The 14,884-nt window shown below is 40.5% G+C and overlaps 1 protein-coding gene across 1 annotated transcript; it reads left to right on the forward strand.

Annotated features, from left to right (window-relative positions):
• The first annotated feature begins 2,030 nt into the window (after positions 1 to 2,030).
• LOC146564627 (lymphocyte antigen 75-like) lies at positions 2,031 to 7,828 on the forward strand. Its single transcript, XM_085290399.1, has 5 exons — positions 2,031 to 2,072; positions 5,621 to 5,992; positions 6,841 to 7,185; positions 7,345 to 7,442; positions 7,601 to 7,828. The coding sequence occupies exons 1-5, from the start codon at positions 2,039 to 2,041 to the stop codon at positions 7,694 to 7,696; spliced, it is 945 nt and encodes a 314-aa protein (XP_085146525.1). The 5' UTR covers positions 2,031 to 2,038; the 3' UTR covers positions 7,697 to 7,828.
• The last annotated feature ends 7,056 nt before the right edge of the window (positions 7,829 to 14,884 follow it).

Here is a 14,884-nt window from a genome sequence, read left to right on the forward strand (position 1 = left end):
CACTGTTTCCTTCGCTCGTTCTGCTCCATGGTGTACCTCTGATCTCCCAGCATTGAGGGCAAAAGCTTGGCAACTAGAGCGTAAATATAAATGCAGAAATCTATAAATGTCATGTTCTACAGTATAAAGATCCCATCAATTAGGCCAAACAAAACTTTTACTCAGGTATTTTCGGTTTTTATGAGGGTAACACCAGGATCCTGTTTTTGCCTCTCAACAAACTTCTTCAACCCTTTGACACTTTACCACCACACTAATCACAGTACAGAAAATTCTTTAGTGTAGGTCACAAATAATGGCTTATTATAATAATAGATTAATTATGGCCTCTGGCAGTGGACTCATCTCTTTGCTTGTTGTTTTAGACCTAGGACTTCCAGATACAGACTGGTAATGGCTACCAGACATAGTAGTGGTGGAGAAGCAGAGGAAGACGGCGATAGTGATAGAAGTGGCTATACCGAGTGATAGGAAGAAGGACCACGAGAAGCTTGAGAAGTACCAGCTTGAGAAGGATGCTGTCTCATGGTGATGATGAAAAACTAGTTCAATTTATTAAATCTAGACTGGACTACTACAATATATTCACACAATATCTCCGTTCGTTAAGTTGACAACTGAAGCCTATATTATAGCCTATATTTTGTCTGCTTTGGCTTCAAATTGCACTGTAAATAAAGTTATTTTGGCTGTATTACTAATTTGAGTTGGTTAGTTTGTATCAGCCTTAATAAACTGCTTGCTTATGTTAACTAGTTCCTGCCCTCCTGCGTCCTTTGCATTTGGGTCCTCTTTCTGCTTCAAGTTATCTGCGGTCTGCAAATGCTGACACTTTTCAAATGACTAAAGTTATTAATTGATGTCATTATGCATCCAGAAATTAAGTGTGTACCTGGTTTTATAGTATGCCATTCTGCCAGACAAACACCATCTAGGAATCATACTTTTGTACTGACAATGTAAAATTATTTACTAAATTAACATATTTCCACATAGTATGTTATTAGTATTATCATTTAATATAGTAGTATATAGTCTTCATAAAATTCTCCAGTGAGGGAAGGAAATTAGATGAATGCTAAACGATAATTTTTTGTGAACTGGTAGCATCAGTGACAAAAGCTCCGCCCTTTGTCACTGATGGGGACACTGCAATTACCTTGACATAAACAAAGAAAACAAGGTTGTTTTACATTCTGTATGAGTAACATTTACATGATCAGGATCTGGAAAGCAAAAGCGCGTAACTAATATAGTATCTAGTGCAGAGAAAATGACAGAAACCTCAGCAGAATACTTTTCAGGAGAATGGCAACTATGGCAACTCCTCCATCTAATGTACACAGTGCAATAGTTAGACCCTTCTGCACATGCTCTACAGTGCAAATAACAAAGTTTCATATTTTACAGTTTAGAGTAAAATGCACCATATATATCTCTGTAATATTCAATTATACTTTATAATTGAGTTGTTTATATATATTAGAGCAATTTCTTATATTTTGTAAACTTTGTATTATGTTGTATTATTTAATTAAACTCAGTCTGTTACTATTTCTATTGTCTTGAAGCAACTATAACCACATAATTTCCTTAGGGAAGAATAAATTATCCTTATTCTGATTTTGTAGTATGAACCTATGTACTATAAGTCCTGCTGCATTAACACCATCTGGGAATCCTAGTTATGTACTGAAAATTAAAAAGTTTAATGAATTAGCATGTTAGCATGTAATACAGTATTAGTATAGTAATGTATGGTATTTAAATAAAATCCTCCAATGAGAGAAAGAAAAATATATTCTTGGTGAACTAGGAGCATTGCCATCAGTAACAAAGTCTCCACCCTGTATAATGCTGTAATTACCTTGACATTAAATTAACCAAAGAACAGGGTTGTTTTGCATTCTAGATGAGAAACATTTACATGATCAGGATCAGAAATGCAAACCAGCACAAAGAATGTAGTATCTGGTGGAAACATATATATACATATAACAGGAACCTTCAGCAGAACTTTGTCAGAAGAATAGCAACTATGGCGGGGATCATGCATCTTCTGCTGCTGTCAGGTTAGTGTTGTAAAATAATGTTAAAAGTTTTGTCAACCTTTCAAACATCTTTAGCTTAGTGTATAGTGCATTTCAGTAAAAGTAGCTTTTTTTTTTCTTTTTTTTTTTAGCATTTTCTATTAAAGCTCAGTAATGAAGTGGTAATAGTAGGGTAACACGGCAGAAACAAGACCGTACAAACAAACGTACCACGTAATAACCTGTTAATATCCAAGAAATATCATGGTAGCAGCAGTGGTTACACTGTGAAGAGGTTGCTGTGAAACTGACAGGAGCTACTTGTAACGTAGTGCCAGTAACGTAATGTAAATACAAATTTCAGTAATCTTACTGTATATTTTATTTACAGTATTGTTTTACTTTCCTTTACAGTATCTTCACTGTTTTTCCATTTACAGCATTACTGTAGTTCCTTTTACAGTAGTTCTACTGTGATCTCATTCACTTAATTTTTACTGGAATGTCTTGCGCCGCACTTTTTCTGTATTATCCATTTACAGTATTACTGTAACATCCTTTGTGGTATTTCTACTGTTATTGTTTATGGTACTTAGATTGTAGTCTTGCTTAAAGTGCTTTTGTTGTATATTCATTTACAGTACAGTATTTTCATTAAATACTGTAAAACTGTGACACACTGTGAACAGTACTGTAAACCTACAACGTAACTGTAAAAGTGAGATACTCAATTAAGTTTGGCCTTTAAAAATGCCTTAAATTGATTGTAGAACATTAAAATGAAAACTTTTTTGGAAATTCAGTCTTCAACTTGTGGGTCTCAATAGTCTATTATATTAAAGCACTTTAAAAAGAAAACTATTACAAATTTTATAATATACCAAACTGACTCTGGAAATCACAACATCTGACATTAACCTCTGTGAAAATCTTGCCTTGTGAAAGCTAAAAAAAACCTGGGCATCAAGAAAAATAAAAATACAATTTTGGCAAAAATATAATTTAATATTTAATAAATATAATTAAATATAATTAATTCAGCCTGCTGGTCTTCCTCTGGACCCTCTTTACAGACTTTTGGCTGATCTGTGACTTTGACGGGCATTTGGTTCCATCAGTATTCGTATGATTTGTAGAAGATACAGACAGAATGATAGAATGAACCTGCTATCATCTCTCTTCTTCTCCCCCCTTCCTCTCCTGTTGCTACTTCAATCATGAAACTGATCAATGATCAGCTGATCGGCTTTTCTCTCTTGTTTGTTTATCAGCGGATGTCGCGCTAAACAACAGCAGCACGTTTAAGCTTGATCAGCTGTTGTTAGAATTTATTTAATATTAATTTCTAGTATCAGCTGATGTTTGCTGGAGCCACAGCCGTAAAAGCTGCTGGTCATGATATCGGTTTGGATATGTTGTGAGAGGGAAACATGCAGATGAAACCAGGAGATGTCCTTACTGGATCATCAGAGCTGAACAGGTGATGGAGAAACAGGTTTACCTTTTAGGTGACATGAATGAATTGAAGGGAAGTTATCAACTGTTTCTGAGAGACAAATAACACCAGGATCCTTTTCTAAGTAGCTGACAGCTGGTAACAAAGTTTTGCCAGGGGGGCAGGTAGGGCATTAACAGGGAAAGGGGGGCACAAGGAAATACCTTTCTTTCTTATTCTCATTTAAAATATTTAGCTTTTATTAAATAACTTTCTGAATCTTGCGAACAAAGTTTTTATCTGACGTAAAATGAATAGAAATCATACATATACCAAAAAGACTGTACATCACTGTCACAACAGCGTTTGTTTTCATTCAAAGGCTTTATGGCTTTAATACCTGGTGGGCTGGTCTGTAGTCAAAATGCCCAATTTTTTGTCCCAGTCCAGCCCTGCAGGTTAGTACTGGCAGTGTCACCATGCCAGCTGACTGTATTTCATCATCAGCCAGTGTTGTTCTTTATACATCAATATTACCAAAGTTTATCATAACGCAGCATAGAAAGTATTTACTTGCTTTCAGGTTTCATTCAAATGACTTTTTTCCTGTTTCAAAATTAAAAAACGGTTTGTAAGAAGATTATCTTCTTTTTTAACAGGCAGATAAAGTTTTGCATTGGCATTGGCTAATTTGCCAATTGTATGTTAAAAATGTTCGTATTTTAATATTCAAAAATGTTTTTGCCCAAAACATATGTGCACTATATGTCAGTAAAAATACTATGCAAATATTGATGTCCTCGAATGCTGAATAAACATTGACAAGCACTGATTGTATCTCTTGTACTTTATCAACACAGTATCTAAATACTTTGCACCATAGTGGTTAAAACCTCATTCTAATAAGAGTTAAAAGCGTTTTCGGTTATTAGGTTTATAGGATTATTGAATTATGGTTAACAGTTGGTAGAATTTTTTTCTTTTTAACATTATCTGCCAATTACATCTGCCACCCTTCTCCAAATCTGTGCCCCTACCTGGCCCCCCAACAAAAATTTTCTAGACCCGCCACTGCATCTGTGAGGCGTGAGCGGTGTTTGTTTTTAACATAGTTCACGGAGGAGAATAGCTGCTGACATAATGTGGATCCGAAAATCCCTAATTGGCCTACCTGGGGTTGAAAGTCTCGATAAATGCACGGCATTTCGGCGGGTACATCGGCTTCCGCGAGTGTGACGCTTATTCTGTGCAATGAAAAATAATAAAATATAATTTTATTTTTGTATTTCAATATCACAATAATCTTCCAATTTAGAACTACAAGTTAAAAATAAAAGAACTAAACACAAATAAAATACACTTCAGCTAAATACTTCTAATTTATTTTCCCAAACCACCTGGAGCTGCAGTATAAGTAAAAAGAGCCGCATGCGGCTCCGGAGCCGCAGGTTGCCGACCCCTGCCCTAGGCCATCTGACCTCAGGAAATCACATGATAGGGTGGGGCTAGGTTTCACAATGAGCTCACCCAAAACTCTTTGGGGGGAATGCTCCTACAGGGTCTTTCAGTCAGTAGTTCCCCTATTCACTCCCATTCCACTGCTGTGAAAAAAAAGAAGCACACCATTTATTTAGGTTTAATATGGATTTAGATGAAATTAAAAATAGTTAGGACAATTGTAATATGTTTTTCCTACACTTGTGGAAAACATAGTGTGCATTACTTTAAATTGTCCCCTTTAACACAAGGCACTGCTGGAAAGAGCCAACTGCCACAATTGATATTACCTGGATAATAACATAATATCTAATGATGTAAATATATTGCGACTATCTGACAAATTCTGATAATTAAGCTCATGGTTTTTCTATTGTTTTTAGGTTTAACATATTGTTTGAATCTTCTACCTTAAAGTGTTTGTTAAGCAGATCTGCAGTGTTCATAAACCCACTTTATTTTTGTTCTAGACTTAATTTTCAGTGGTACACATGTTGCTGAAATGTTGACAAATTTTACAGTAAACATCTTTAATTACATTCTAAGTAAAGTTTTGAAATATCAGTTTTTGTGTGTGATTTTTAAAGATCTGACTACTGACAGTAGTGGGTTTTATAATGGCTTGTCATTAAGTATTTCATATATTTCTGTTCCACAGGCCTGTCTTTTCAATTTTCACATGGCCTCCAGCCCCAGTTTGTCTTCTTTCAAACACCAAAGACCTGGTCTGAAGCCCAGAGCATCTGTAGGGAGCAATGTTTCGACCTGGCCACCATTAATGACATGAGAGAGATGGAAATTGTACTTGAAGCTGTCAAAGATAAATATGCTGATGCTGTGTGGACTGGCCTTTCAAAAGGCACGACCTTCAGGTGGCACTGGTCTCTGGCAGACGACGACTTCTACAAAGAGGGAGAAAGAAACTACTTGTTGTGGAGCTCAGTAACGAATAACAACTGTGCAGTTTCCAGCAACGGGAAACTGAATATTTTGTCCTGTACCAACCAAAAATATTCAGTTTGCTTTGATGGTGAGTCATTTTAAATAGTTGTTTTTGCCATACTCTCATCATGTGTGCATTATGTTCTGTTTTGCTTCCTCTGTCTCTTTGTCCTCTTGTTATCGTGTGTGTGTGTGTGTGTGTGTGTGTGCGTGCGTGCGTGTGTGTGTGTGTGTATTTAAGTCCTCAGTTTTCCCTTTTCCTTGTCACATCGTTGTTGTTTACCTGACTGTGTGTGCGCTCTTCTAGAGTCTTAGTGTTGCCTAGTGTTTCCTGGTCGCTGAGTATCAGAAATAAAGCGACTGTTTCAGTTGAGCCTCATATATGAGTCCTGCATTTGTGTCCTTCCCTTGCCTGCAACCCAGCAAATCCTGGCAAATTCATGGTTACCTGTTAGAATGTGTCTCTGATATTTAATGGAAATCCATCAAATAGGTAAATTTTCAGAGGGAGGAAGGAGACAAGACAAGACAAAAGACAGGCTGTGGAAAAGAGTTAGTGTTTAATAATAAGTAATAATTAAATGAAAAGTGGTGTATACAGTGATTGCATCAAGCTCGTGCCAAACACTCAAACTGGTTTTCACTAAATGTAATGGCACTTTTTTATTTTCAAATCTTATTTATCCTTCTTTGATTAGTACTGTAATATTTGTAAATAGGTTTAAAGTTAAATTAAAAAAAAACCTGTCTCTTTATTTTGATCAGTAGTTTGTCAGTACATAAAAACTGTCTTGCTTTGATTCTCTGGAATACTACAGAACACACTGCACACTCTCTTGGCTGAAACCTGAGGACCATTGCTACATAGTAAATGTTTTAACTGTGAATTTTGTGGAAATGAAAAGTCAGTGAAGCTCATTTTATTTTACTTTGCAGCAACAAAACAAGGTGCAGATCAATACATCCTTAACACACAAAACATGGTTTGGACTGCTGCTCGGGATTATTGCAGAACACACTACACAGACCTGACCAGTCTAAGGAATGATGCTGAGTACCAGATAGTCCAGCAAGTAGCCAATGGCAGTGAAGTGTATGTTGGCCTTTTCAGAGACCCCTGGGAGTGGTCAGACCAGACTGACTCCTCATTTAGATACTGGAACCCAGACATGCTTGTCCGGACTGATAGCACTCAAACCTGTGTTGCTATGTTGAAGGTAAACTCTGGTAAATGGGGAGACAGGGCATGCACAGAAACACATCCATTCGTTTGTAACTGCAGTGAGTAAAACTCTTTACTAACACATTTAGTTTTACTTTTTTTTTTTCAAATAGCAAAAACTATTGTTATCTTCATTTTTCTCAGTGACAGAAATGTGTAAAATGAAGGAGAGTGTTGCAAATACGATTCAGACTAACTCTGTTCACATCTGTTTATAGTAGTCAAAAAACTGAGTTTCATTAAACTGAGGATCAGCCCACAGGACTCAATGCTGGATCTAAGTAATCCTTCGGTGCAAGCAGACATCCTGGAGCAAGTAAGTGATGCAGATCTTTGTTAATGATGAGCAGTTAAATTTGAGTATATCATATATATGTTTATTTAGATTGCGACATGAAATAACTACTTCATCGCATTAGGACCTTCATGGTTTTGCTATAGTAAATGGAAACATGAATATTCTCTGTTTAATAGATGAACCAGAAGCTAAGGAGTTATAACACGACTGCTGTTTTTCATCTAACGTGGAGAAAACAATCTGATGGAAGAGTTTTTACCAAGGAGCCTTGAAGAAGTGGCTGACGAGAGAAAAATCAGGGGAAGTGATTAATATGGATGATAAATGTACTTTAACAGACTAGCACAGAGCAATGTGAACATAGAATAGACACAGTTTTACAGATTAGAATATTTTGGCGCGTAACAGCAAAGCCAGATTACAGACATTTGCCAACGAAACTATGTGTAAGAAAAAGTACACTATGATAATGAAAAGTTATACACCGTCTCTCTCTCTCTCTACATATATATATATATATATATATATATATATATATATATATATATATATATATATGAATATATATTTGTGTATCTTTTTTCTGTCCTTACGTGTGCATTTATGACTGTTTTGCATTGGAAAGTTTTTAAATTTGTTTTTGAGAAAACAACATCTAGCACTTGCTTGGATTAACTCGTTGCAATTCAAGGCAGTACGACTCGGCTCAACAATTTTTCAGTCGAGTTCCACCTAAGGCTGTTTTTATGCTCGCCACGTGGCTTGTGTCATGGGTGTCTCACGTATCACATAACATCCTGTGTTGTGCGACACAGTTTTTATTGTGTGTTGCCCAGTCATGCACCTCTTGATTTTTTTTTAACTTGTGTCAGATCATGCCTGTTTATACCTCCATCACTGAAACTCAGGGACATACAGACACACAGAGTGAGATGTTGCAACTGTTGTGGAAAGAAAGGATGCAAAAAAAAAAAGCTTCCAGTTGTGACTTCTTCTTGTTCATATCAGCGAGTATGACATGCATTTCATTGCCTTGTACATATGGCGTGTGCAGTGACAATAAAGATGAATTCTATTCTATTCTATTCTATTCTTCTATATTGTCTTAGTAGTGACACCTATTTTTTTGGTGAATACTGCAACAGCTTCTTACGTCTTAACAGCAGGTATGAATGGTTGGATCTGTGTGATGATGGCATGGCAGTGAGTAAAATATGATCACCCTATGTTTGCTGAATGATAGGTACCACAGGCCTTCAAGCTTGCAGTATTTACACCGTTATTTACAAAGCCATCACTTGACAAAGCTGTCTTAGGTGGGTCCTCTGTAGAGGAATGATTTCAGTCGGGCTTCAGAGTTAATCACATCACAAATACAGCTTTAGTGAAGGTTATAAATGATCTTCTTATGGCCTCTGACAGAGGACTAATCACTGTTCTTGTCCTGTTAGTGCAGGTACTGGTCAATACTACTGAAAATAACATTTTGTTACAGTGATTAGAGCTTGCTGTAGGTATTATAGGTACAGCACTACTGGAGTTTGAATAATATCAATCTAATAGACTCAAATGAGTTCATGTAAATGAAGAGTACTCTTTACACTAAGGTTAATTATGGAGGTCCACAGGGTTCCATAAGACCCTGTGGACCTCCATAAATGTAGACCTTATAAATGTAGAAACTTAAAATAATCTGCAAAGCTCTCTCAAAGAGACTAGAGAAAATAACCCCCCTCTTAATTCATCCTGACCAAACTGGTTTCATAAAAGGTAGGCACTCATCAACAAATACATGTAGATTACTTAATTTGATAGACTACTCATACAGTAAAAACCTTGAAACTCCAATATTTTCTTTAGATGCAGAAAAAGCATTTGACAGAGTTAACTGGAAATTTCTATTTGCAACTTTACACAAATTTGGTTTTGGATCCTCTTTCATTAACTGGGTAAAAATATTATACAATTCCCCAACAGCTTGTGTCAAACCATATGACCAAACATCCTCCAGCTTCTGTCTCTTGAGGGGCACCAGGCAGGGATGCCCACTCTCCCCTTCACTGTTTGTAATTTTTATTGAACCACTAGCAGCAGCAATTAGACAGAATTAAGTAATTAAGGGCATAAAATGCAAGAACGTGGAACATAAAATCAGCCTTTATGCGGATGATGTGTTACTTTTTCTCCAAAACTCACAAACCAATATCTCTGGGGTGATTGAATTGATAAACTCTTTTGCAAGAATATCAGATTACTCAATTAACTGGTCAAAATCTACAGTCCTCCTGATTAATGGCTCCTTCCATAATTCTTCTACACAACTGCAATCGGGAAATATAAAATATTTAGGTATTAATGTTTCTACCAAGCTTGCAGATCTAACTAAATTAAACCATATCCCACTTTTAAAGAAAGTAGAAGGTGATCTGGCTACATGGAAATGTCTACCCATATCACTCATGGGAAGGGTTGCCGCTATAAAAATGATGGTCTTACCAAAAATAAATTATTTATTCTCAATGATCCCAACTAAACCGCCACAAGATTGGTTCAGATCTCTAGATTCATGTATGTCCAAATTCCTTTGGAAAAATAAACCCCCACGTATAAGCTTAAAAACACTACAAAAGACCAAGGATAAAGGAGGACTAGAACTGCCTAACTTTCAGCACTACTTCTTAGCCAACAGGCTTCAGTTTATCTCAGGATGGCTAAAACATACCCTCTTAGATGAACCTTGGCTAGATGTAGAACAAGCACTTTGCAATAATCTATAGATTTCAGACCTACCATTTATCAGCTCAAACATCCAACGATATGAATGCTTCAAAAGCGTCCCACCATGCTGCTCTGGTGGGACGCTTGGTGGGAGTTTCTAAAATTGACGGCGTCTTCATTAATCCCATGCAAACGTACACCTATCTGGAACAACCCTGACATATTACAAAACAATAATATGATAAACTTTCCAGGTTGGAGTGGTAAAGGAATCAAATATTTAGAACATATATTAGAAGGAACAGAATTTATTTCATTTGACAGACTAGTTACACAATATGGGATCAACAAGAAAAGATTTTTAGAATATCGACAAATTAAATCCATAGTAAAAAAAAGAAATTTAAACCGGGTCAAGTTGAACTACAAACACCACCAAGTGTGGTACAATTTCTTACTCTTAAAACCCCAAAATTACTTTCCAAAATATACAGAATGCTTTCTAAAACAGATGAATCAATATCACTTCCTATTGCAAAATGGGAAGCGGACTTATCAGTTAACTTAGACCAAAACTTCTGGTCTCAGATTTGCTTAAAAACCTTTCATCTAATTAGAAATCCCAGTCTTCAATTAATTCAATACAAAATATTACATAGAGTGCACTATACCTGTCATTGGATGTTCAAGATGGGCTTTACGTCTACCAACAACTGCTCACACTGCCAAACCAATACACCGGACAATTATATCCACGCTCTTTGGTTCTGTCCACCAGTTCAGAAGTTTTGGCGCGAGATATGTGAAGACTTATCAAAGTGTCTGAAATTTAACATTCCAACTTCCCCCTTAGTGTGTTTGTTGGGCAGCTTAGATAATGTCACTACAGAAAAGAATATAGCCCATATGATTTTCACTGCCCTATGCATAGCCAAGAAAACAGTCCTCATGAACTGGAAAAATAAAAATAATCTTAATTCTAACCAATATAGAAATTATCTATATTGGTCTTAGTCTTGATACAGCCTCTGCCACCACATCAGATCAATTGCTCTGGGCTCCTTTGATCAGCTCCATCACCTAGTGGAGGAGGGGGGGGGTCATAGTTTGGTCCCACCTTCGCTGTTGTGATTGGTGTAGGGGTAGGGACAGGCTTGGGGCGTCGGGGGATTCCCCAGGAGCATCTTCCTTGGAGGGCTCCTTCTCTGGGCTGGAGCCTTGGCTGGGCCTTGGGGGCTTGGGTCCTGGTTGTTGTGTCGCTGGGGTTGCAGGCGGGTGGGTGTATGGGGGCCCAGCCCTGGCGCAGGGTACCGCCAGTGCATCGAGCCATCTGGGGGGCTCTTCAACTGGTGGGGGAGGCTGTTACATCTTGCAAGAGGTCTCCTCTCTTCAGGAACTCACTCTGCAGAAGGGAGAGATATAGGAGAGGTGGAGGAAGATCTCAGCCTGGGCGTCTATTGTCTTGTGTAGTCTGGAAGATGAGTGGATGACAGGGTGGGTGCAGTTTTCTCTGTGAGCTGTCCCAGGCTCTGTGGGGCCGGGCACGGGCACGTCACTGCAACTCCCCCTGGCTTCTGCTCCGCGGCTGCTGAGTGACCCCTCATCTGGGGCTCTCCTCAGCTCTTTCTGGAATAGTGGCGCAGCTGCCCCTCTGTTGGTCTTCCTTGGTCTCTTGTGTGCTGAGGGCCTCTGGATGTCTGGAGTCTTGATCTCCTCCATACCTGCTTCAAGCCCTGGAGGACGGGGCTGTGGCTCCCCACATCCTCTAGCAGATCATTACATGAAGGAACCTTTTAAATACAAGCGCGTTCATGCTCACAGGTGTACACACGGGTGCTCACACACACAAACTACACCCTTTTTGGCTTCTACCTCAAAGCACACTGTGCGCTGTCGATCTTACGTGCTGCACAATAATGTTTAATATTTACTGTTATATTCCCATAGATCATCGTAATGATGTTGTTTATTATATTTGCTCTTTTTTTCTGCTTGTTTTCTCTTTTTTCTTTCTCAACAGGTGATCCAGGTGACCGATATATGTATTCTCTGTCTGCTTATTTTGTTGGTTTTTGGTTTTTTGCCCTTTATCACCATTCCTCTTCCCCGCTGTTTTTCTTTCCCTCTTTCTTTCTCCCCTTTCTTTTCCCCAGTCAAGTCTGTCCCATATTTAGCAGGTTAAAATAAAATAAACAATAAAATTGGTCTTAGGTCATGTCTCTTGTTTAGTATAGGTTCAGTTTAGTGCCTGGTCTATGCCTGTTTCTTGTTTTATTGTGAAATGTTGTGCCTCATGTCAGTGTGTCTAACTTTGCTCCCCATGTCTCGTTAGCCCAAACCCTCCCCGTTGTGTCTCCCTCCTATTTTCCATTCCCTGATTACTCCCCTGTGTAAGCCCTGTGTTTTCCTCTGTTCCCTGTCGCGTCGTATCTTCAACTTGCTGTGTGTTCGTGATTTCCAGTCCTCCAGCACCTCAGTTTGCATCGAGCCCGGGAGGCAATACAAGTTCGGGACCGAGCCGGCTTCGCCGCTGCTGTATCGCAGTGGCCTCGGCTCATTCTAAGACATGTAGTGACAATATTGTCGAGGCTGAGAAATCATTAACTCAACCACAAGTTGCAACTTCACCACAAACGTTGTTGCAGCCAGCCACTCCGGCTCTTTTTCAATCACCCACTCAGCCCTTAGCTGCACCCCTTTTAGCTGCCCAGCCAGAGGCCCGTTTAGCTGCTCATTCACTCAATCATCAACTCCACCTTCACCACAACTGCCACTACAAACTGCAGCTCAGGCATCAGCTCTCCCACCAGTTCATACTTCAGTACAACATCCAGTAGCTCAGCTCCCAGTGTCCCCTGTAGCTCAGCTCCCGGTGTCACCTGTAGCGATTTAGTCCCCTAGTCAGCTGGTACTCTACACACTCACTCACCTGGTCATCTACACATTCAGCCAGGGGTCCCTATACCCTCTGGCTCTACATCAGCTCCTGCTGGAAGCTCGGATGAGTCCATCCAGCCCTCCGCGGCTCCCACCCCGCCACCTGCCTCATCCGCTGGGGTTTCTGGAGAGCCCGGCCAGCACATCCTCATCTCCGCTGGAGGGTCCGAGGGGCCGCTTCAGCCTCCTGTATCCGCTGGAATGCCTGAGGAGCCCGTCCAGCCTCCTGTCTCCGCTGGAGGGGCCGAGGAGCCCGTCCAGCCTCCTGCCTCGTCAGCTGGAGGGCCCGAGGAGCCCGTCCAGTCTCTTGCCTCATCAGCTGGGGATCCGGGAGGACCCAGCCAGCACGTCCTCATGTCTGCTGACGGTTCTGGCGAGACCGTTCAGCCACCACCGGCTCCACCACCTGCAACCTACACTCCACCACCTGCGACCTCCACACCACCACCTGCAGCAGCAGCTTCATCCACGCCGCCTGCAGCAGCAGCAGCTTCATCCACGCCTGGTCCAACCTCCGCTTCAGCTTCTGCCTCGCCTGGTCCAGCTTCTGTGTCTTCGTCAGCCTCGCCAGTGACTGCCACTTCACCGCTGTCCGACCCAGCTTGGCCTGAAATACCTCGCTTTTGCCGGCCACTTTACAGGCCTTTGGTTGGACGTCTTCGCCGTTGAGGGCGGCCCCGAGACCGAGGTCGTTGCCGCCGCTGGCTTCGCGGCCGGCCTCCAGACCTGCTTTATTGCCGCCACTGCCTTCCGCGTGGCCGGCCTCCTGATGTGTCTCGTCTGCGTTGCCACCATTGCCGTCTGCGCGGTCGGCCCCCTGAACTGTTCCCACGTCGCTGCCGCTGCCTTTCATGCGGCCGGCCCCCTGAGTACCTTGTGTTTGACTTTTGTGCTGTCAGCCTCCGGGTTGGCTTCCTGAACTTTTTGCTTAGTGGACTCATGGTTGACCCAGTGGGATTTGTTTTGAGTTATTCCGGTATCTCGGTTCTTGGGCTCCTTATGTTTTGTTTTGTTTGTGACAAGAAACGGGGAGATGGAGGACTTAAATACACAGGCAGGATGACAAAAGGATGGGGAACAGGTGGACACACAGCTGCAACTAATCAGACATAACAAGCCAAAGGGGAAGCCAAACTGAAAACGCTCAACACAGGACATGAGACAATCAAAGTAAAACAGAAAACCAGAGACATTAACAAAGACGCGGACCTGACACTGAGACATAAAGACATGACTGACTTAGGAACCGAGACAGGGGAAGACTAAGAAAAATACAAAGGAAGGAAAAACTAAAATCACTAAGCACAAAGGAAAGATAGCCAAAACCAGAAATAACAATAGCCAAAGTATATGAAATCAAGATCTGAAACATAAATACTGGGTTGCAGACCCAGTACCGTAACACTATGTTTGTGCTCTGTCTGTTTTGCATGTCTTTGTTAATTTGTTCAAGCGCCTGGTTAGTTTAGGTTCTGTGGATTCTTGCAAAGTTCTGTAATAAAGTTGCTTTGCGTTCAAACCTGCTTCTGAGTTCTGCATTTTATGTCCCAAAACCCCCAGGAAATCAAAAAGGGCCACAGTCCAACACAAAACGCGGCCTGACCGCAATTCAAACAGCAACAGCAAAACAGTTCTGGAGGCCAACTTGGTGGGCGGTGACAAAGGCAGGACCACTCAGCTGACCAACCTCGGGTAAAGCAGAGGCAAAGAAACAGTTTGGGCGGCCTGCCACGGGTCCGGCGTCGGCAGGGAAATGGTTCTGGTGGCCGACCCGGCGGTGGCGACAAAATAGCTTAAGTGGATGG

The sequence above is a fragment of the Mchenga conophoros genome, linkage group LG11 (assembly GCF_057382185.1).
Source record: "Mchenga conophoros isolate Kocher_MC1m ecotype Shallow Benthic linkage group LG11, M_conophoros_male_GT1.1, whole genome shotgun sequence".
Lineage (NCBI taxonomy): Eukaryota > Metazoa > Chordata > Actinopteri > Cichliformes > Cichlidae > Mchenga > Mchenga conophoros.

Excerpts from the sequence above, each read along its gene's own strand:
- LOC146564627 (XM_085290399.1), top strand. The coding sequence starts at position 2,039 with ATGGCGGGGATCATGCATCTTCTGCTGCTGTCAG. Across the intron at positions 2,073-5,620 it reads GCATCTTCTGCTGCTGTCAG|GCCTGTCTTTTCAATTTTCA; the intron begins GTTAGTGTTGTA and ends TCTGTTCCACAG. Across the intron at positions 7,443-7,600 it reads AAGCAGACATCCTGGAGCAA|ATGAACCAGAAGCTAAGGAG; the intron begins GTAAGTGATGCA and ends TCTGTTTAATAG.